This window comes from Boleophthalmus pectinirostris, unplaced genomic scaffold (assembly GCF_026225935.1).
Source record: "Boleophthalmus pectinirostris isolate CB_2022bp ecotype Guang Dong unplaced genomic scaffold, ASM2622593v1 HiC_scaffold_14, whole genome shotgun sequence".
Taxonomy (NCBI): Eukaryota; Metazoa; Chordata; class Actinopteri; order Gobiiformes; family Gobiidae; genus Boleophthalmus; species Boleophthalmus pectinirostris.
The window spans coordinates 33,489,536-33,511,559 of record NW_026571047.1 but is presented as its reverse complement, the minus strand read 5'-3'; the positions used below and the strand labels follow the sequence as shown (position 1 = coordinate 33,511,559).

General features: G+C 48.2%; 3 protein-coding genes and 1 long non-coding RNA gene across 4 annotated transcripts in view; 3 read left to right on the top strand and 1 right to left on the bottom strand.

Annotated features, from left to right (window-relative positions):
• The first annotated feature begins 5,372 nt into the window (after positions 1–5,372).
• Positions 5,373–6,393, top strand: LOC129407835 (uncharacterized). The gene is made up of 3 exons (XR_008631729.1): positions 5,373–5,755; positions 5,839–5,874; positions 5,957–6,393. It is a non-coding gene; the product is annotated as an uncharacterized LOC129407835 (long non-coding RNA).
• Positions 6,394–7,643: 1,250 nt separating this feature from the next.
• znhit1 (zinc finger, HIT-type containing 1) lies at positions 7,644–12,782 on the top strand. Its single transcript, XM_055150051.1, has 6 exons — positions 7,644–7,695; positions 8,678–8,775; positions 9,064–9,139; positions 9,857–9,936; positions 10,417–10,586; positions 12,349–12,782. The coding sequence occupies exons 1-6, from the start codon at positions 7,671–7,673 to the stop codon at positions 12,368–12,370; spliced, it is 471 nt and encodes a 156-aa protein (XP_055006026.1). The 5' UTR covers positions 7,644–7,670; the 3' UTR covers positions 12,371–12,782.
• Positions 12,783–13,414: 632 nt separating this feature from the next.
• On the bottom strand, positions 13,415–20,320 carry psmb6 (proteasome 20S subunit beta 6). Its single transcript, XM_020936548.2, has 7 exons — positions 20,173–20,320; positions 19,204–19,271; positions 18,176–18,241; positions 17,546–17,611; positions 16,609–16,738; positions 15,710–15,854; positions 13,415–13,682 (listed from the first exon to the last, which is right to left on the bottom strand). Exons 1-7 carry the CDS (start codon positions 20,269–20,271, stop codon positions 13,555–13,557), a joined length of 702 nt encoding a protein of 233 aa, XP_020792207.1. The 5' UTR covers positions 20,272–20,320; the 3' UTR covers positions 13,415–13,554.
• A 112-nt stretch (positions 20,321–20,432) lies between these two features.
• The window catches only part of trappc1 (trafficking protein particle complex subunit 1), a 3,179-nt gene continuing 1,587 nt past the window's right edge, over positions 20,433–22,024 (top strand). The window contains exons 1-4 of the mRNA XM_020936590.2: positions 20,433–20,512; positions 20,883–20,981; positions 21,117–21,187; positions 21,517–21,655. Coding sequence (XP_020792249.1) covers positions 20,883–20,981; positions 21,117–21,187; positions 21,517–21,655 — 309 coding nt within the window. The 5' untranslated portion in view covers positions 20,433–20,512. The remainder of the gene's footprint in view (positions 20,513–20,882; positions 20,982–21,116; positions 21,188–21,516; positions 21,656–22,024) is intronic.

Sequence of the window (22,024 nt, the reverse complement as noted above, 5' to 3'; positions counted from 1 at the left end):
CACCCAGGATGTAGATGTTTATGTAAGGGAGTGACCACTAGGTGGTGCTCCTGTACTTTGTTTACTTGTCGAGGCCGCAGTTACTGTTTTTTGTTGTTTTTGGCCCATGTCCAAGTGCAGCCACCGTAGCGGCAGCGTGAAGAGGCTGCGCAGGCGCCTCTCGGCCTCTTCTCTCTGCCCTCACTCCGTAAGGTCCCATGAGCCAAGCAACTGTACGAAACACCTGTTATCACTATTGGAACTCATCAAATAAATACACTGGCTGTACCCCATTCCACAATCAAAAAGAACCGCTGTGTCTGTTGTGGTCCTTCTCCCCGCACCACACCTACCACAACCTCTTACATCACCAAACACAACGCATGGTCCTGAAGCTGGGTGCGCTGAGACAACTGGGACCACATATACATACATTTACATTTAAAAACATGAACCTCAACAACTCAAAGTTGGATCAGTGATAATCTAACATTAAATCTCATTATTTAACAAAAGAAGCAGCAGATTTTTTACAATGTAAACGATGTTTATTTTATTCATTTATTACAAATCTTAGAACATGAGTCATTATTATTAACGGTACAGGACCGTCTGCCCTTTGAGTGAACCGATGCATTGTTCTAAAAATGAAAATTACAATTTGCAATCTTTACTAAAATAGTTCATATTAAGCAAAGTTTAAAAAAAAGCAAAAATACAAATATAAGTCATATGAGTAAAAGCCTGGACAGAGGAGAGTGAACAAATATCTTATTCTTAAAACTTAACTTTTACTTGTGATCAGTGTGCAGGTCCTTATGGGGACTCAGCAGAAGAGCTGTCGTCTGGGGAAAACAATATAAGTTTTGGTTGATTAGTTAATGTTCTGTTGTTAAAAGTTATGCTTTACATTATTGTATTAAGGCACCGACATGACTGTACTTTAGTCTTAAGAGTCACACTGCACAAATAATAATAATAATAATAATAATAATAATAAAAATCTGTGGTTAAAAACACAACCAGTTGAGACACCGGAGTCACAGCGGCTCCACAGTCGAGGGGAAAACTTCAAGAGACAAATGATCACAGAGCAGAGTTACAACGATATATAAAAATAGTATTTAGATTGAGATTTACCTCAGGAGATGCAGTTGTCTCGACACCCAACCTCACTTCATCACATCAGCTGCTGCTGCACTCGTCAAAACTGATCACACACACATCACACACACACACACACACACACACACACACACACACACACACACACACACACACACACACACACACACACACACACACACACACACACACACACACACACACACACACACACACACACACAGTTACACACACACACACACACACACACACACACACACACACACACACAGTCACACACACACACACACACACACACACACACACACACACACACACACACACACACACACACACACACACAGTCACACACACACACACACACACACACACACACACACACACACACACACACACACACACACACACACACACACACAGTCACACACACACACACACACACACACACACACACACACACACACACACACACACACACACACACACACACACACACACACACACACACACACACACACACACACACACACACACACACACACAGTCACACACACACACACACACACACACACACACAGTCACACACACACACACACACACACACACACACACACACACACACACACACACACACACACACACACACACACACACACACACACACACACACACACACACACAGTCACACACACACACACACACACAGTCACACACACACACACACACACACACACACACACACACACACACACACACACACACACACACACACACACACACACAGTCACACACACACACACACACACACACACACACACACACACACACACACACACACACACACCACACACACACACACACACACACACACACACACACACACACACACACACACAACACACACACACACACACACACACACACACACACACACACTCACACACACACACACACACACACACACACACACACAACACACACCACACACACACACACACACACACACACACACACACACACAGTCACACACACACACACACACACAACACACACACACACAGTCACACACACACACACACACACACACACACACACACACACACACAGTCACACACACACACACACACACACACACACACACACACACACACAGTCACACACACACACACACACGTCACACACACACACACACACACACACACACACACACACACACACACACAGTCACACACACACACACACACACACACACACACACAGTCACACACACACACACACACACACACACACACACACACACACACACACAGTCACACACACACACACACACACACACACACACACACACACACACACACACACACACACACCAGTCACACACACACACACACACACACACACACACACACACACACACACACACACACACAGTCACACACACACACACACACACACACACACACACACACACACACACACACACACACACAGTCACACACACACACACACACACACACACACACACACACACACACACACACACACACACACACACACACACACACACACACACACACACACACACACACACACACACACACACACACACAGTCACACACGTACAGACGTCACAATGTACATGAATCATGACTAATACAATTCACTTTTAAACTATTACTTACAGTTAAATCCGCGGACAACAGGTGAGTTTCCTTCTTCTACCAGCATCAGGATCCGCCCCACAGTCCGTCCGCTTTGCGGATCCGCTGCGTATTTGTTCCGTCTTCACTTTCTGACTGTTGTAACTCTAACCCTTGGATGAGCTGCTGTTACAGAGAGAATCTGCGGTTAAATCATCTTAGATCCGCACTGTGAACGCACTTTTAACACAACACTTTGTTTTTGACACAATGATTTGTTCTGTCAATGCGCGGATCCGCGGCTAAACCGGTTCAGATTCGCTGCGCGGACGCGTCACTGACTCATGAGCCGTGATCAGAACCTGAGAGAAAGAAACAACATCCACCTGTTGTCCGCGGATTTAACTGGAAGAAATAGTTTAAAAGTGAATTGTATGAGTCATGATTAATGTACATAACGTTAACGTTATATTACATGTGTGACTGTGTGTGTTTATGTGTTTACATGTGTGACTGTGTGTGTTTGTGTGTTTACATGTGTGACTGTGTGTGTTTATGTGTTTACATGTGTGACTGTGTGTGTTTATGTGTTTACATGTGTGACTGTGTGTGTTTACATGTGTGACTGTGTGTGTTTATGTGTTTACATGTGTGACTGTGTGTGTTTATGTGTTTACATGTGTGTGTGTTTACATGTGTGACTGTGTGTGTTTATGTGTTTACATGTGTGACTGTGTGTGTTTATGTGTTTACATGTGTGACTGTGTGTTTATGTGTTTACATGTGTGACTGTGTGTGTTTTACATGTGTTTGTGTGTGTTTACATGTGTGACTGTGTGTGTTTATGTGTTTACATGTGTGACTGTGTGGTTCATGTGTGACTGTGTGTGTGTTGTGTGTGTGTGTGTGTTATGTGTGTTGTGTGACATGTGTGACTGTGTGTGTTTATGTGTGTTTACATGTGTGACTGTGTGTTTATGTTTTACATGTGTGACTGTGTGTGTTTATGTGTGTTGTGTGATGTGTTTACATGTGTGACTGTGTGTGTTTGTGTTTACATGTGTGACTGTGTGTGTTTATGTGTTTACATGTGTGACTGTGTGTGTTTATGTGTTTACATGTGTGACTGTGTGTGTTTTATGTGTTTACATGTGTGACTGTGTGTTTATGTGTTTACATGTGTGACTGTGTGTGTTTATGTGTTTACATGTGTGACTGTGTGTTTATGTGTTTACATGTGTGACTGTGTGTGTTTGTGTTGTGTGACATGTGTGACTGTGTGTGTTTACATGTGTGACTGTGTGTGTTTATGTGTGTGTGACTGTGTGTGTTTGTTACATGTGTCTGTGTGATGTGTGACTGTGTGTGTTGTGTGTTACATGTGTGACTGTGTGTGTTTACATGTGTGACTGTGTGTGTTTGTGTGTTTACATGTGTGACTGTGTGTGTGTGTGTTTACATGTGTGTGTGACTGTGTGACATGTGTGACTGTGTGTGTTTACATGTGTGACTGTGTGTGTTTACATGTGTGACTGTGTGTGTTTATGTGTGACTGTGTGTGTTTACATGTGTGACTGTGTGTGTTTGTGTGTTTACTGTGTGTGTTTACTGTGTGTGTTTACTGTGTGACTGTGTGTGACTGTGTGATGTGTGACTGTGTGTGTTTACATGTGTGACTGTGTGTGTTTACATGTGTGACTGTGTGTGTTTATGTGTTTACATGTGTGACTGTGTGTGTTTGTGTGTTTACATGTGTGACTGTACATGTGTGACTGTGTTTATGTGTGACATGTGTGACATGTGTGACTGTGTGTGTTTACATGTGTGACTGTGTGTACATGTGTGACTGTGTGTATGTGTGACTGTGTGTGTTTATGTGTGACTGTGTGTGTGTGTGTTTACATGTGTGACTCATGTGTGACATGTGTGAATGTGTAATGTGTGACTGTGTGACATGTGTGACTGTGTGTGTTTATGTGTGACTCATGTGTGTGTGTGTGTTTGTGTGTTACGTGTGACTGTAACATGTGTGACTCGTGTGTCATGTGTGACTGTGTGACGTGTGACCGTGTGACTGTGTGACTGTGTGTGACTGTGACATGCTCTGTGTGACCTTGTGACGGCTGTGGAGCGACGGTGACACAGGTGTCTGATCTGGTTGTGTTTTTAACCACAGATCATCATTATTATTTGTGTAGACTAGAGTTTTGACTGTTGAGTTGAGACTAAAGTGCATCATGTCACTGCCTTAATACAATAATTTAACACAATAATTTAACGTAATAAAAAGCACAACTTTTAACAACAGCTAACGTTAAATAACAACTCAAAACTGATGTTGTTTTTCCCAGATGACATCAGGACTCTGTCCTTCTGCTGAGTGTCTCCATCAGGACTCTGTCCTTCTGCTGAGTGTCTCCATCAGGACTCTGTCCTTCTGCTGAGTGTCTCCATCAGGACTCTGTCCTTCTGCTGAGTGTCTCCATCAGGACTCTGTCCTTCTGCTGAGTGTCTCCATCAGGACTCTGTCCTTCTGCTGAGTGTCTCCATCAGGACTCTGTCCTTCTGCTGAGTGTCTCCATCTCTGTCCTTCTGATCTGGAGTCAGTACTTTTCATGGTTTCTGTGACAGTGAAGATTTAGTTTGGAGTCAGATCTGACTTTGTCTCTAACTTTCTGTTCTGGGACTTGAGACGGGGCTTCAGACTTTCAGTGAGATGTTGACATGAACACTAATGTGTCACATGTAAATGACACTGATATTGATCATGAACACATCATAAACTGATGATTATATTTGAAATGTTGTGGTAAAAGTAAATGTAGTCGAGTATTGTGTATTAACAGCAGTGAAATACGTCTCATGTTCAAACTCAGGCTCAAACTAAAACAAAAGAGTTCAGTTTTACTGCGCTGAAGTATTTCCTCTGAGTTAAACCATGTTTTTCATGTGTGTTTCAGAATCTACTGTGGTTAATAAGAAGATAAGGGCCTGATAAAGACCCTCTGGAGGTAAATACTGCACTTGTGTTAAACACTGGGGCCTGAAATGATCCAAACTGATATTTGTGTTTCTCTTATTTGATGTTTTACAGGATTCCCTCTGGTGGGGATGTAGAGGCAGATCCTCTGTAAGTTTACTGTATTAACCTTCTTTTATTCACTTTCAGAACTAAACATCTGCACATTATAATCACAGCTGTTGTTGTGCAGATTGTTTCTTTCAGAAGCTGCTGTGGTGGAGTTTACAGACTGACCCTCTGTAAGTGCATCTCTCCAATCAAGTGTTCACCTTTCATGTTCACATCACACAGCCACTGTCAGGACTTACAATGTTCTTCACAAACCTGAACCCACACTCCTCACAAGAACAAGAGGAGTAATGAGGAGTTTAACTCTCACTGGAGTCATTTCAGATGCTGTGAGAAAAGGGAAGCTCAGAGCTGAACACTGACAGACTGGATCTTCACCAGAAGAACTGAAGAGGAACCAGACTCACTGCACCAACATCTGCCTCAAAACATCTGCCTCAAAACATCTGCCTCAAAACCTCTGCCTCAAAACATCTGCCTCAAAACATCTGCCTCAAAACATCTGCCTCAAAACATCTGCCTCAAAACATCTGCCTCAAAACATCTGCCTCAAAACATCTGCCTGCCTCAAAACATCTGCCTCAAAACATCTGCCTCAAAACATCTGCCTCAAAACATCTGCCTCAAAACATCTGCCTCAAAACATCTGCCTCAAAACATCTGCCTCAAAACATCTGCCTCAGACTGAAGTTAAAGACAGAGGCTCTGAAGCTCCACACTTCACAGTCTAGAAGAACAACCATGTGTGTAATTGTTCTGTGGTGGAAACACAGGTTCAGTTTGAGTTTTACAGTTTGGTTCGGCTGCACTCATCTGTCCAGGCTTTTACTCATAGAACTTAGATTTGTTTTTTGCCATTTAAAAAAAAAAAAAAACTTTGCTTAACTTGAACTGTTTTTAGTAAAAACTGTAAATTGTCATTTTCATATTAAGAATGAAGCATTGTTTAACTCAAAGGGTTTATATTTATAAGTCCTATAACATTAATAATAATTATTCATGTCCTAAGATTTATAATTAATGATTTAAATAAATATTGTTCACAATGTAAAAAAAAAAAAAAGTTTCTTTTTTTCTTAACTAATGAGATTTAGTGACAGGAGGATTTCACTGATCCAACTCTGACATTGTTTAAGTTTATGTTTTTAAATTTAAGCCTTTATATCCTAGTTTTAATAGTTGCTGTAAAAGTTTTATGTACAATTACAACACAAATGCTGCTGGTGTTTTTAGGTCAGCAGGAAGTGGATCAGTATTAAATCTGAAACATATTTAGGCTCCGAACGACACAATAAACAGATCCGCGGCAGATCCGGGGCAGATAACCCGGTTCTGAAAGCGGATCCAAAACGGGTCCTGGGCGAATCCGCGAGACACGCAGCGGATCAGCCGCGCCTCCGCCGCGGATCCCGCGCGATTCCGTTGCTGATCCGCGGCGATGTGCAAGTGACCGATGCGGATCCGTTCTGCGGATCCGCCGCGAATCTCCGGGCGGATCCGCCGCGGATATTTTTTGCTATGTGGGAAACCTCCTTTTCTTTCTTTTTTAACACATTTTATTGATGTATTTTTGTAGTTCTACTTTTGTTCTTTCTGTTTCTGTTTTGTTAATATGCGTGAACTTTGGAATGGAATAAAAATATGGAAAAAACAAAAACATTTTATTATCATTTAATATTATTATTTTATAGTTATACTATATATGTATATATATAAAATAATGATAATAACAGTACAAAAAATTACCATAATAATATTTTTTTAAAAACAGAACACACAAGTGAAGCCGCTTCGCGTTTGTCCCCGTGTCCCTGCGCAGCCGCCGTACCGCCGCCATGGTGCTGGAGAAGAAGAGCTCCGGTGAGTCCGAACAAAACAGCACAAAACACCACGAAAACATGACAAAAACATGACAAAAACACCTTAAAACCAGCACAAAAACATGACCTGAGATAAACCGGGGCTGTTCAGACCCAAACTCCGCGGTTCTGTTTGTTCAGCTCCGAAAAACCCGAAACAGAAAAACAAACCGAACTCTGTGACGTTTAAATCATGTTCTAATGTTCTGTTTTGTTTTGTTCTGTTGTTGTGTTGTTCTGTTGTGTTGTTCTGTTGTTGTGTTTTGTTGTTGTGTTGTTCCTCGTCACTCTCAGAGCTGGACTCGTGTTTGTTTCATTCACATGTTTGAGTGACTCTTTATTAAACGCTCTGCTCCACCTTGTGATGTCATCAAGTGGTAGTTTCCAGGTGTTTCTCAGCTGTTTTTAACTTTAGTTCAGTCGAAAACACAACAACAGAACAGATCAGAGTTTTATGGAAACTTTAGATAAATTAAATGAGTTTATTTTATTTCAGATTTCACTTTCTACAGATTAAAATTTGACCCGCGAAAAAAAGAACCAAAAATAAACACTGAGGCCAGAATGACCGTTTCTGATTGGCTGTGTCCTCTCTCCTCTCTCCTGATTGGCTGTGTCCTCTCTCCTCTCTCCTGATTGGCTGTGTCCTCTCTCATTGGCTGTGTCCTCTCTCTCTCTCTGATTGGCTGTGTCTCTCTCTCTCTGATTGGCTGTGTCTCCTCTCTCCTCTCTCCTGATTGGCTGTGTCCTCTCTCTCCTCTCTCCTGATTGGCTGTGTCCTCTCTCTCCTCTCTCCTGATTGGCTGTGTCCTCTCTCTCTCTCTCCTGATTGGCTGTGTCTCTCTCTCTCTCTGATTGGCTGTGTCCTCTCTCCTGATTGGCTGTGTCCTCTCTCACTCTCTCCTGATTGGCTGTGTCCTCTCTCTCTCTCCTGATTGGCTGTGTCCTCTCTCACTCTCGTCTCTCTCCTGATTGGTCGACAGCTCGCGTGGAGGCGGGGCAGAGGAGGGTTTTGGACGAGGCCACGAGGCAGCGACGTTTGACCCGACAACTCGAGGCTCTGGAGAAGGACAACTTCCAGGTCAGGACCAGAGGACGGGTCGGGGGTCAGAGGGGGAGGTCAGAGGTCAGAGGGGGAGGTCAGAGGGGGAGGTCAGAGGTCAGAGGTCAGTGTTCCCGGACTCTGGCTCCGGTTCAGTTTGTGTGTGAAAGTGTGACCCCCCCCTCTCTCTCTCTGACCTTTGACCTGTGACCTGCTCTTCATGACCCTGGGGTTTGGACGTAACATTTAAATCAAAATATGAACTTTAAGAACCGACCAATCAGAACGAAGATACTGATACAACTGTTTGTGTGTTTGTGTTTCCAGGACGACCCTCTGTCGTCTCTTCCTCCTCCTGGACCCACCGCTCGACTGCCGGCCTTCAGCGAGACCGAGGAACCAGGTCTGAACCCTGTTTAGTCCTGGTTTAGTCCTGGTTTAGTCCTGGTTTAGTTCTGGTTTAGTCCTGGTTTAGACCTGGTTTAGTTCTGGTTTAGTCCTGGTTTAGACCTGGTTTAGACCTGGTTTAGTCCTGGTTTAGACCTGGTTTAGACCTGGTTTAGTTCTGGTTTAGTCCTGGTTTAGACCTGGTTTAGACCTGGTTTAGACCTGATTTAGTCCTGATTTAGTTCTGGTTTAGTCCTGGTTTAGTCCTGGTTTAGTTCTGGTTTAGTCCTGGTTTAGTCCTGGTTTAGTCCTGGTTTAGTTCTGGTTTAGTCCTGGTTTAGACCTGGTTTAGACCTGGTTTAGACCTGATTTAGTCCTGATTTAGTTCTGGTTTAGTTCTGGTTTAGTCCTGGTTTAGACCTGGTTTAGTCCTGGTTTAGTCCTGGTTTAGTCCTGGTTTAGTCCTGGTTTAGTTCTGGTTTAGACCTGGTTTAGACCTGGTTTAGACCTGATTTAGTCCTGATTTAGTTCTGGTTTAGTTCTGGTTTAGTCCTGGTCCAGACCTGGTTTAGTCCTGGTTTAGTCCTGGTTTAGTTCTGGTTTAGTCCTGGTCTAGTCCCGGTCTAGTCCCGGTCTAGTTCTGGTCTAGTTCTGGTCTAGTCCCGGTCTAGTCCCGGTCTAGTTCTGGTCTAGTTCTGGTCTAGTCCTGGTCTAGTTCTGGTCTGTGTTGTAGAGAAGAGGAGGAGGAAAACTCGTGGAGATCATTTCAAACAAAGGTTCAGGAAGAACTTCAGCGCCCTGCTGGAAGAAGAGGTACATACACACACACACACACACAGGGACCTGACACACACACAGGGACCTGACACACACACACACACACACAGGGACCCGACACACACACACACACACACGGGACCTGACACACACACACACAGGGACCTGACACACACACACACAGGGACCTGACACACACACACACAGGGACCCACACACACAGGGACACACACACACACACACACACACACACAGGGACCCGACACACACACACAGGGACCCACACACAGACACACACACACACACACACACAGGGACACACACACAGGGACACACACACACACACAGGGACCCGACACACACACACAGGGACCTGACCACGACACACACACACACACACACAGGGACCCGACACACACACACACACACAGGGACCTGACACACACACGGGAGGGCACCTGACACACACGGGAGGACACCTGACACACACCTGACACACTGTGATGTTGTTTGCAGAACCTGTCGGAGAGGGCGGAGCCTAACTACCTGTCGGCCGTGGCCCCGCCCTCCTCGCTGCCGCCCCGCTCCTTCTGCTGCGTCTGCGGTTTCCCGTCGCACTACACCTGCACCACCTGCGGAGGGCGATACTGCTGCACCAAGTGTCTGCTCACACACCGAGAGACCAGGTCACACACACCGACGCACACACACACACCGAGAGACCAGGTCACACACACCGAGTCACACACACACCGACTCACACACACCGACACACACACACACACACCGAGAGACCAGGTCACACACACCGAGTCACACACACACCGACTCACACACACACACACACGGAGAGACCAGGTCACACACACCGACACACACACACCGAGAGACCACGTCACACACACCGAGTCACACACACACCGACACACACACACACACACACACACGGAGAGACCAGGTCACACACACCGAGTCACACACACCGACAGACCAGGTCACACACGCGCACACACACACACACCGAGAGACCAGGTCACACACACCGACACACACACCAAGAGACCAGGTCACACACGCACACACACACACACACACCGAGAGACCACGTCACACACACCGACACACACACACACGAGAGAGACCACGTCACACACGCACACACACACACACACACGAGAGACACGTCACACACACCGACACACACACACACACCGAGAGACCACGTCACACACACCGACACACACACACCGAGAGACCACACACACACCGAGTCACACACACCAGACCAGGTCACACACACACACACACACACACACCAGACACCAGACACACACACACCAGGTCACACACACCGACACACAGAACAGACCAGGTCACACACGCACACACACACACACACCGACACACACACACACACAGACACACACCACACCGAGAGACCAGGTCACACACACACACACCGAGAGACCAGGTCACACACACACACACACACACCGAGAGACCAGGTCACACACACCGACACACACACACACCGAGACACACACACACACACACACACCACAGGTCACACCACAGTCACACACACCACACCACACACACACACACACGAGAGACCAGGTCACACACACACACACACACACACGACAGACCAGGTCACACACACGCACACACACACGAGAGACCAGGTCTCACACACACACAGACACACACACACACACACCGAGAGACCACGTCACACACACACACACACACACACCGAGAGACCAGGTCACACACACACACACACCGAGAGACCAGGTCACACACACACACACACACCGAGAGACCAGGTCACACACACATACATACAAACCGAGAGACCAGGTCACACACACCGGCACACGCACACACACACACAGACTCACACACACCGAGAGACCAGGTCGCACACGCACACACACACACACACACACACCGAGAGACCAGGTCACACACACACACACACGAGACCAGGTCACACACACACACCAGAGACACACCACACACACACCGAGAGACCAGGTCACACACACACACCGAGAGACCAGGTCACACACACACACACACACACACCGAGAGACCAGGTCACACACACACACACACGAGAGACCAGGTCACACACACACACACACACACACACACACGAGAGACCAGGTCACACACACACACACACACACACACACACACCGAGAGACAGGTCACACACACACACACACACACACACCGAGAGACCAGGTCACACACACACACACACACACACCGAGAGACCAGGTCACACACACACACACAGACCAGGTCACACACACACCGACACACACACCGAGAGACCAGGTCACACACGCACACACACAGGTTCAGTCCTGGTTTAGACCTGGTTTAGTCCTGGTTTAGACCCTGGTTTAGTTCTGGTTTAATCCTGTTTCTCTGCAGGTGTCTGAAGTGGACTCTGTGATTGGTTCTTCCTGTTCGTTTGTTCGGAGACGCTGCGACGTGATTGGCTCCTGCCGCTGTCACTCACATCTGGAGGCGGGCCTTACGTGTGACTGACAGGTGGCTCTGACCAATCACAGGGGAGTGTGACTCTCAGAGGAAGGACATGTCAAACACAGAAGTCAATGAAACAGCAAAACCACCCTGCCCCCTAAACCCGCCCCCTGAACCCCTGACTCCGCCCCCTGACATGGACCAAACAGCTGCAGCTTTTCTATAGTGTAAATATAAACTGAGGAGCATCGGTGGAAAAACTCGACTGTGATACTCAAGTAAATATTAGAGTAAAAGTATTAAAGTACCTGTTTGTAAAAGTACTTTGTGTGTCAGATTTTGAGATCGAATAAAACTTAATTTGTGTTTTTGATACAGAATTGTTCAGATTTATGTTTTTATTCCTGTTTTTGTGTTAAATATAAAACTTGAGCAGCTTTCAAATATCAAAATACTTTTACTTTTCAGTTCTAAAACGTACTGCAGTAGAAAGTACACACACCTGCTCTCACATGTACTCAAGTAAAAGTATTTTATGTTAAAGTACTTTTACTTTGTCATGTTCCACCAAGAGTCAAGAGTCTCCAGACAGATCCTGTCTCAGTCCTGGTTCAGTCCTGGTTTAGACCTGGTTTAGACCTGGTTTAGACCTGGTTCAGACCTGGTTCAGACCTGGTTCAGTCCTGGTTTAGACCTGGTTTAGACCTGGTTTAGACCTGGTTCAGACCTGGTTCAGACCTGGTTCAGTCCTGGTTTAGACCTGGTTTAGACCTGGTTCAGACCTGGTTCAGTCCTGGTTCAGTCCTGGTTCAGTCCTGGTTCAGTCCTGGTTTAGTCCTGGTTCAGTCCTGGTCTTGTGTAAAATCAGATTTTCTTGTGAAACATTTGAAAGTTGAGACTCTGTTGGAGGAGTTCAGACTGACGCCGTTTCTGACCAATGAGCAGTGAGGAGGGGGCGGGATCAGAGGCGACGAGACGCTGTGATTGGTCAGAAAAAAACTCAAGACGCTGGTGACAAAGAAGAGCAATTTATTCAACAACAACAACAAAAGGTACAAACTGAACTAAAGCCCCGAGAGACGCTCAGAGACCCTCAGAGACCCTCACAGACCCTCAGAGACCCTCAGATGTTTTGGAGATGTTGGGAGGTGTTCAGTGTGTGGAGATCTTGGGCAGTTGGTTCCCCAGGATGACTCGACGCTCCACTCCCTCCTCTGAGATGGACGCCAGACGCACCACACCCCCACTGGAACCATCACGCTCCATCGCCAGAGTCAGAGCTGCACAACAAACACACAACAAACACACAACAGAACACACACACACAACACACAACAGAGTCAGAGCTGCACTACAAACACACAACAAACACACAACAGAGTCAGAGCTGCACAAACAAACACAACAACACACAACAGAGTCAGAGCTGCACTACAAACACACAACAAACACACAACAGAGTCAGAGCTGCACAACAAACACACAACAAACACACAACAGAGTCAGAGCTGCACTACAAACACACAACAGAGTCACAGCTGCACTACAAACACACAACAGAGTCAGAGCTGCACTACAAACACACAACAAACACACAACAGAGTCAGAGCTGCACTACAAACACACAACAAACACACAACAGAGTCAGAGCTGCACTACAAACACACAACAAACACACAAACAGAGTCAGAGCTGCACAACAAACACACAACAAACACACAACAAACACAACAGAGTCAGAGCTGCACAACAAACACACAACAGAGTCAGAGCTGCACTACAACAACACAACAACACACAACAGAGTCAGAGCTGCACTAACAAACACACAACAAACACACAACAGTCAGAGCTGCACAACAAACACACAACAGAGTCAGAACTGCACTACAAACACACAACAAACACACAACAGAGTCAGAGCTGCACTACAAACACACAACAAACACACACACAAGTCAGAGCTGCACAACAAACACACAACAAACACACACGAGTCAGAGCTGCACACACACAACAGAGTCAGAGCTGCACAACAAAACACACAACAGAGTCAGAGCTGCACACAACACAACAAACACAACAGAGTCAGAGCTGCACTACAAACACACAAAAGTCAGAGCTGCACAACAAACACAACAAACACACAACAGAGTCAGAGCTGCACAACAAAAACAACAAACACACAACAGAGTCAGAGCTGCACTACAAACACACAACAAACACACAACAATAGAGTGGTGCGGTGTTAAGGTGGTGCAGTGTTACGATGTTATGGCGGGGCGGCACTGGTGCACTGTTACGGCGTTACAGTGTTGCGGCGGTGCTGTGTCGGTGCAGCGTTACAGTGGTTCGGTGTTACGACGGTGCGGCGTTACAGTGTTACGACGGTGCGGCGTTACAGTGTTGCGGCGGTGCGGTGTTACAGTGTTACGACGGTGCGGCGTTACAGTGTTGCGGCGGTGCGGTGTTACAGTGTTACGACGGTGCGGCAATATAGTGCTACGACGTTGCGGCCTTACAGTGTTATGGCCGTGTGGCGGTACAGTGTTACGGCAGTGCGGTGTTGTGGCGCTGGTGCGGTGTTACAGTGTTGCGACGGTGCTGTGTTACAGTGTTGCGACGGTGCGGTGTTACAGTGTTACAACGTTGCGGCGGTGCGGCAATATAGTGCTACGACGTTGCGGCGTTACAGTGTTATGGCCGTGCGGCGGTACAGTGTTACGGCAGTGCGGTGTTGTGGCGCTGGTGCGGTGTTACGGCGGTGCTGTGTTGCGGTGGTGTTACAGTGTTGCGGCACTTTGGTGTTACGGGTGGCAGTAGTTCAGTTGGTGGAGCATTCGCCCACTGATCTGAAGGTTGGTGGTTTGATTCCAGCTCTCGACAAAAACATCACAGGTTGAGTGGTCAAATCCACTGACCCACAGGTTGTCTGGTGTGATTCCAGCTCCCACAGATGAATGCTGTCGTTGTGTCCTTGGGCAAGACACTTAACCCACCTTGCCCACAGTGTCTGTGTACACTGGTGTGTGAATGTGTGAGTGGTTCCTTGTTGTAAAGCGCTTTGAGCCTTGAAGGTGGAAAAGCGCTATAGAAAAATGTGACCATTTACCATTTACAGTGTTACGGCAGTGCAGCGTTACAGGGCTGGCGCTGTGTTACGGCAGTGTTACGGTGGTGTTATAGTGTTAAGGTGCCGGTGCTGTGTTACGGCGGTGCGGTGTTGCGGTGGGGTGTTACAGTGTTACGGCGGTGCGGTGTTGCGGTGGGGTGTTACAGTGTTACGGCGGTGCGGTGTGTCAGGTACCTGCGGCGGTCAGCTCCATACACTGCTCTTTGGTCATGTTGGGTTTGTAGTTCGAATCCATGAAGCCGTAGATGTAGGTGCTCCCACTGCCCCCGACCGCCACCGGCTGCCTCACCAACATCCCCCCGATCGGCACGCAGTACACCTGAAAATACACACAGTACACCTGAAAATACACACGCAGTACACCTGAAAATACACACAGTACACCTGAAAATACACACAGTACACCTGAAAATACACACGCAGTACACCTGAAAATACACACGCAGTACACCTGAAAATACACACGCAGTACACCTGAAAATACACACGCAGTACACCTGAAAATACACACGCGGTACACCTGAAAATACACACTGTACACCTGAGAAAATCACCTGTCCCCCTCCTCGTGTCTCACCTGTCCTCGTGTCTCCCTGTCTCACCTGCCTGTCCCCTCCTCGTGTCTCACCTGTCCCCTCCTCGTGTCTCACCTGTCCCCTGTCCCCCTCCTCGTGTCTCACCTGTCCCCCTGTCCCCTGTCTCTCGTGTCTCACCTGTCCCCTCTCCCTCGTGTCTCACCTGTCCTCCTCGTGTGTCTCACCTGTCCCCCCTCGTGTCTCACCTGTCCCCCTCGTGTCTCACCTGTCCCCCTCGTGTCTCACCTGTCCCCTCGTGTCTCACCTGTCCCCTCGTGTCCTCCCCCTCGTGTCTCACCTGTCCCCCTCTCTCACTGTGTCTCACCTGTCCCCTCCTCGTGTCTCACCTGTCCCCCTCGTGTCTCACCTGTCCCCCTCCTGTCCTCACCTGTCCTGTCCCCTCCTCGTGTCTCACCTGTCCCCCTCCTCGTGTCTCACCTGTCCCCCTCGTGTCTCACCTGTCCTCCTCGTGTCTCACCTGTCCCCCTCGTGTCTCACCTGTCCCCCTCGGCGTCTGTCCCATCCGGCCACCAGGATTCCTGCGGTCAGTTCTTCTCTGTACCTGTAGCAGCTCGCCTTGAACAGGTGAGCGGCCGTCTCCACCAGGGGGCGCTCGTCCAGCTCGATACTGCACAACACACAGGAACACACTCTGTACTGATACTGATACTGATACTCGATACTGATACTTGATACTGAGATGACAAAAACACTCTGCGTTTAAACACCAGAATGTGACTCTCCACATTAAAACTCCTGAATCACACAAACTGACTGAGATTTAAGTCACGTTCTAAAGTTCTAATGTTCCCTCCTCAAAAACACAAATTATCCAAACGATTCTAGTGAAAGTGTATGGAGTTTAAATAGACTGAGCGTGTTCTCCTGACCGTGTTCTCCTGACCGTGACCGTGTTCTCCTGACCGTGTTCTCCTGTCTCCTGACCGTGTTCTCCTGACCTGACCGTGTTCTCCTGACCGTGACCGTGACCGTGTTTCTCCTGACCGTGACCGTGTCTCCTGACCATGTTCTCCTGACCGTGACCGTGTTCTCCTGACCGTGTTCTCCTGACCGTGTTCTCCTGACCGTGTTCTCCTGACCCTGACCGTGTTCTCCTGACACCTGACCGTGTTCTCCTGACCCTGACCGTGTTCTCCTGACCGTGACCGTGTTCTCCTGACCGTGACCGTGTTCTCCTGACTGTGACCGTGTTCTCCTGACTGTGACCGTGTTCTCCTGACCGTGTTCTCCTGACTGTGACCGTGTTCTCCTGACCGTGTTCTCCTGACCGTGTTCTCCTGACCCGTGTTCTCCTGACCGTGTTCTCCTGACCCTGACCGTGTTCTCCTGACTGTGACCGTGTTCTCCTGACCTGACCCTGACCGTGTTCTCCTGACTGTGACCGTGTTCTCCTGACCGTGTTCTCCTCACGTACCTGTGGAAGCCGAGCTGATAGGACACGACGTCGGCGATGGCCTGGGTGTCTGCAGCAGAACCGGACCTGGACCAGAGACAGAACCTTTAGAACCGACTTCAGATTCATTTATTTAGAACCAGAGTGGAAATGCTGTGATTCACTTTTAGACCTGATCCAGGCCAACGATATCAAAGAACGACAACTTCACACATCAGGTACTAGAGATGTGTGCGTCGGAGGAGAAGGAACAGCCCAAGAACAGAGAGGAACCTCACACACACTTTTACTGCAAACTGAGATTTATGAGAACAAACTGTGCAACGTTCCAGCACTCGGCCTTCGTCAGACAAACCTGTAGTGTCTGTAAGACGGTGTGTGGGATTTTTCTCTATAGACCTGATTCAGGACCAGATTAGTCCTGGAACAGTCCGGGAACAGTCCGGGAACAGTCCGGGAACAGTCCGGGAACAGTCCGGGAACAGTCCGGGAACAGTCCGGGAACAGTCCGGGAACAGTCAAACTGAAATCCTCGTCCTCGGTTTGGAGGAGGTGGTGTCAGTGGATCCTGAGTAGAACCTGAGTGTGTGTTTCTCTGTGGTGCTTTAGAACGTGAGGTGGTTCTGTGTTCTGGTTCTGTGTGGGACAGACCTGCAGCAGAAGATCCGGTCGTGGATGGGGGTCAGTTTGTCTGTCACTCTGTTGGCGATGTACGCTCTGAAACACAAAGGTCAAAGGTCACACACGCTCTCAAACAGGCCCCGGTCCCTCCCTCCCTCCCCCCTCTCGCCCCGGTCCTCCCTCCTCTCTCCTCCTCTCCCCCGGTCCTCCCTCCCTCCCCCTCCTCCTCTCTCCTCCCCTCTCGCCCCGGTCCTCCCTCCTCTCCCTCCCCCCTCTCGCCCCGGTCCTCCCCCCCTCTCGCCCCGGTCCCTCCCTCCCCTCGCCCCCGGTCCCTCCTCGCCCCGGTCCTCCCTCCTCTCGCCCGGTCCTCCTCTCGCCCCGGTCCCTCCCTCCTCGCCCCGGTCCTCCGTCCCTCCCCCGGTCCCTCCCTCCCTCGCCCCGTCCTCCCCCCTCGCCCCGGTCCCTCCCTCCTCTCGCCCCGGTCCCTCCCCCTCTCCCCCGGTCCTCCCTCCTCCTCTCGCCCGGTCCCTCCCTCCCTCCCCTCGCCCGGTCCCCCTCCTCCCCCGGTCCTCCCTCCTCTCGCCTCCCTCCCCCTCTCCCTCCCCCCTCTCGCCCCGGTCCTCCCCCCTCTCCCCGGTCCCCCTCCTCTCGCCCCAGTCCTCCCCCCTCTCGCCCCGGTCCCTCCCTCCCCTCGCCCCGGTCCCTCCCTCCTCTCGCCCCGGTCCCTCCCTCCCTCTCGCCCCGGTCCTCCCCCCTCTCGCCCCGGTCCTCCCTCCCTCTCCCTCCCTCCTCTCGCCCGGTCCTCCCCTCCTCTCGCCCGGTCCCTCCCTCTCCCTCCCTCTCGTCCCTCCTCCTCTCGCCCTCTCCCTCCCCCTCTCGCCCCGGTCCTCCCCCCTCTCGCCCCGGTCTCCCTCCCTCCTCTCTCGCCCCGGTCCTCCCTCCTCTCGCCCCGGTCCTCCCCCTCTCTCCCCCTCTCGCCCCGGTCCCCCCATCCCCGCCCGTCCCTCCCTCTCTCTCCCCCTCTCCCCTCTCGCCCCCGTCCCCTCAGTCCCTCTCACCCTGTGGTGGTCCTGGAGTCGGCTCCGATCACGACTCCTCCGTCGTACTCCACGGCCATGATGGTCGTCTGAAAACATGACACACTGATCATGTGACCTGTTCCACACAAAACACTCAAAGAAAAAGACCAGGATCACCGCCGCACTACAGAGCACTTTTGATTCGATAAGATAGATTTCAAAACGATTTAATACGGTTCAATAAAAAATAATAATAATAATAATTTAATCTGAGTTTTGTTTGAACACAATCTGATCTGTGCTGTTAAACAAATCTCTCTCAAATAATATCAAACTTTTATAAAGTCCCAGAAAGCCCCACGCTCACGTTTAGTCCAAAATCAAACTCTTAAACAGGAACATGAACCATGAACCATCACAGAGGCAGGAAAACGTGAAATTTAAATCACTTTGGGGATTTTTCTCTTGAGTTTTCAGATCATCTGTTTTTTGCTAAAATGATGCTTCGTGTCACCATGGCAACCGCTGAACATTCAATCACAGAGACGTTTGTAGAACGCCCCCATCGTGATGTCGCTGTTATGTATCAATAGTTCGGATCTAAACAGGGTTCCGTCGGGTCGGGCTCGGGGTTTCTGTCCGGTTCTGGGGGTTCTGGGGTTCGGGTGGTTCTGTCGGGTTCGGGGGGTTCTGTCGGGTTCTGACCCAGAGACTGAGGAGTTTGTTGAGGTTTGTGACCGACAGAAGCGCCAGGTCCTTTCACAAAAACTATTTTAAATAAATAACCGCGGAGTTATTTGAGAAGTCTATGGTTAGTTTTTCCTTCTTTCTGTCCCGGCTCGGTTCGGCTCGGTTCGGTTCTTCTCTGCGTTAGCCTCCTTTAGCCTTTAGCCTCCGGTGCCGCAGAAGTGCTGTCTCATTCAGCCGCTGATTTAAACTTTTACCGTCCAAACCGGACCAAACCGAGCCGATCCCGAACCCAACCTGTCCCGCAGGTTTAGCACTCACCCCGGTGCTGACTTCCGTGCGGGTCCAGTCCGGAACCAGCTCGTTTTGAGAAGAAATGTTCGGTCCAAAGCCCGACATCATGGACACCGCGGCCGCCATTTTGATTCAATCTAAACAGTACTACGGCGCATGCGCAGAGACGACCGCTGTTAAACTCTCGTGTCAAAAGAAAAAAAATTATTCTTAAACTAATGCGACATTTTTTGTGTATTTTTTATTTTTCAAACGCTATAATTAGTTTTTTTGACATTTATAAATATTTTTTATTCCATGATTTTTCTGTCAGCTCCGTGTTCTGCGCATGCGTGTTTAGGCAGCTCCGGTGGAAGAGGAAGCAAAGGTAAACACGGCGCTGTTTCCAGGACTTTACGATAAAAACACAAAAATAAGGTTTTAAAATGGAATAATGGAGCATTTATGGTTTCATAGTGTTATAACGTCACGGTCCATGCGTCAGTACTCAGTTAATTTTAATTATAAGAGCGAGATTATCAGACAAACTGCAGCCCGAGACTAATTTAGAAAAAACACTGATTATACACTATTCTACTGCTTATGAAGAAAATACACGTGATGAAACTTTTATTTTAACATCTACAGAATATGCACGAGGTTATTTTTCATTCGGCTTCCATAAAATTGCCTGTTTAAACTCCTACAAGCCCGTAAGTGTAAACATGTGTAAAGTGTGATGTTCTGTTCTCTTACAGATGACTGTTCATAATCTGTACATTTTCGACCGAAATGGAAACTGCCTTTTTTATAACGAGTGGAACAGGAAAAAACAGGCGGGCATCTCCAAAGAAGAGGTCACAGCAACAAGAAAACATCACTTTATTTATGTTTAATGCATGATTCTGTTTAATGCGTGTTCAGATTCTGATCACGTGTCGTTCTTCAGGTTGTTTATTGTCCGTGATTTTTCTTTGTGTTTGTGATTTCAGGAGTTTAAACTCATGTACGGGATGCTGTTCTCCATCAGGTCCTTCGTCAGTAAAATGTCGCCCCTGGACATGTATCCTGTTTAATAAGAACATATGATCAGAACAGGTTCAAGACATGATGAATAATACAGGACGTGTCATTACCAATGTGTCTCCAAACAGGATCTGTACTTTATATACATTTACATTTAGTCCTGGTTTAGTCCTGGTTCAGTCCTGGTTTAGTCCTGGTTCAGTCCTGGTTCAGTCCTGGTTCAGTCCTGGTTCAGTCCTGGTTCAGTCCTGGTTTAGTCCTGGTTCAGTCCTGGTTCAGTCCTGGTTCAGTCCTGGTTCAGTCCTGGTTTAGTCCTGGTTTAGTCCTGGTTCAGTCCTGGTTTAGTCCTTGACCAGTTCTCTTCAGGAAGGACGGGTTTCTTTCGTTCCAGACCAGTAAATACAAACTTCATTTCTACGAGACGTCGAGTGGACTCAAGTTTGTCCTGAACACAGATCTGTCTGTGTCCAACGCCCGAGACACGCTGCAGCAGATCTACAGCAACGTGAGTCTCACAACTAACTCAAAATGTCCTCAAAAAGTTCTTCAAACCCCGAGGAGGGTTTGAACTGGTGATGTGTGGATGAGGCCTCAAGGTGTGTGTATTTGTGTGTAAAACATTTGTGTGTAACATTTCCAACACAGTGTTGGTGTTTCTCCAGCTCCATCCGCTGGTTTAAAAAATGAAGCGTCTCCTGCAGAAGCTCAGACCCAGAACAGAACTGGATCATTCAGACTTGACCCTCACTCTCTCCTCGGGGTCACATTGACCTGAAGACAATTTTTTTCTTCTGCTCTCTTGAGGCGGGTCAGACCCAAACATTTATTTTCAAATAAATTCTCACCAGGCGAGAAAATAAATGTTTGGGTCTGA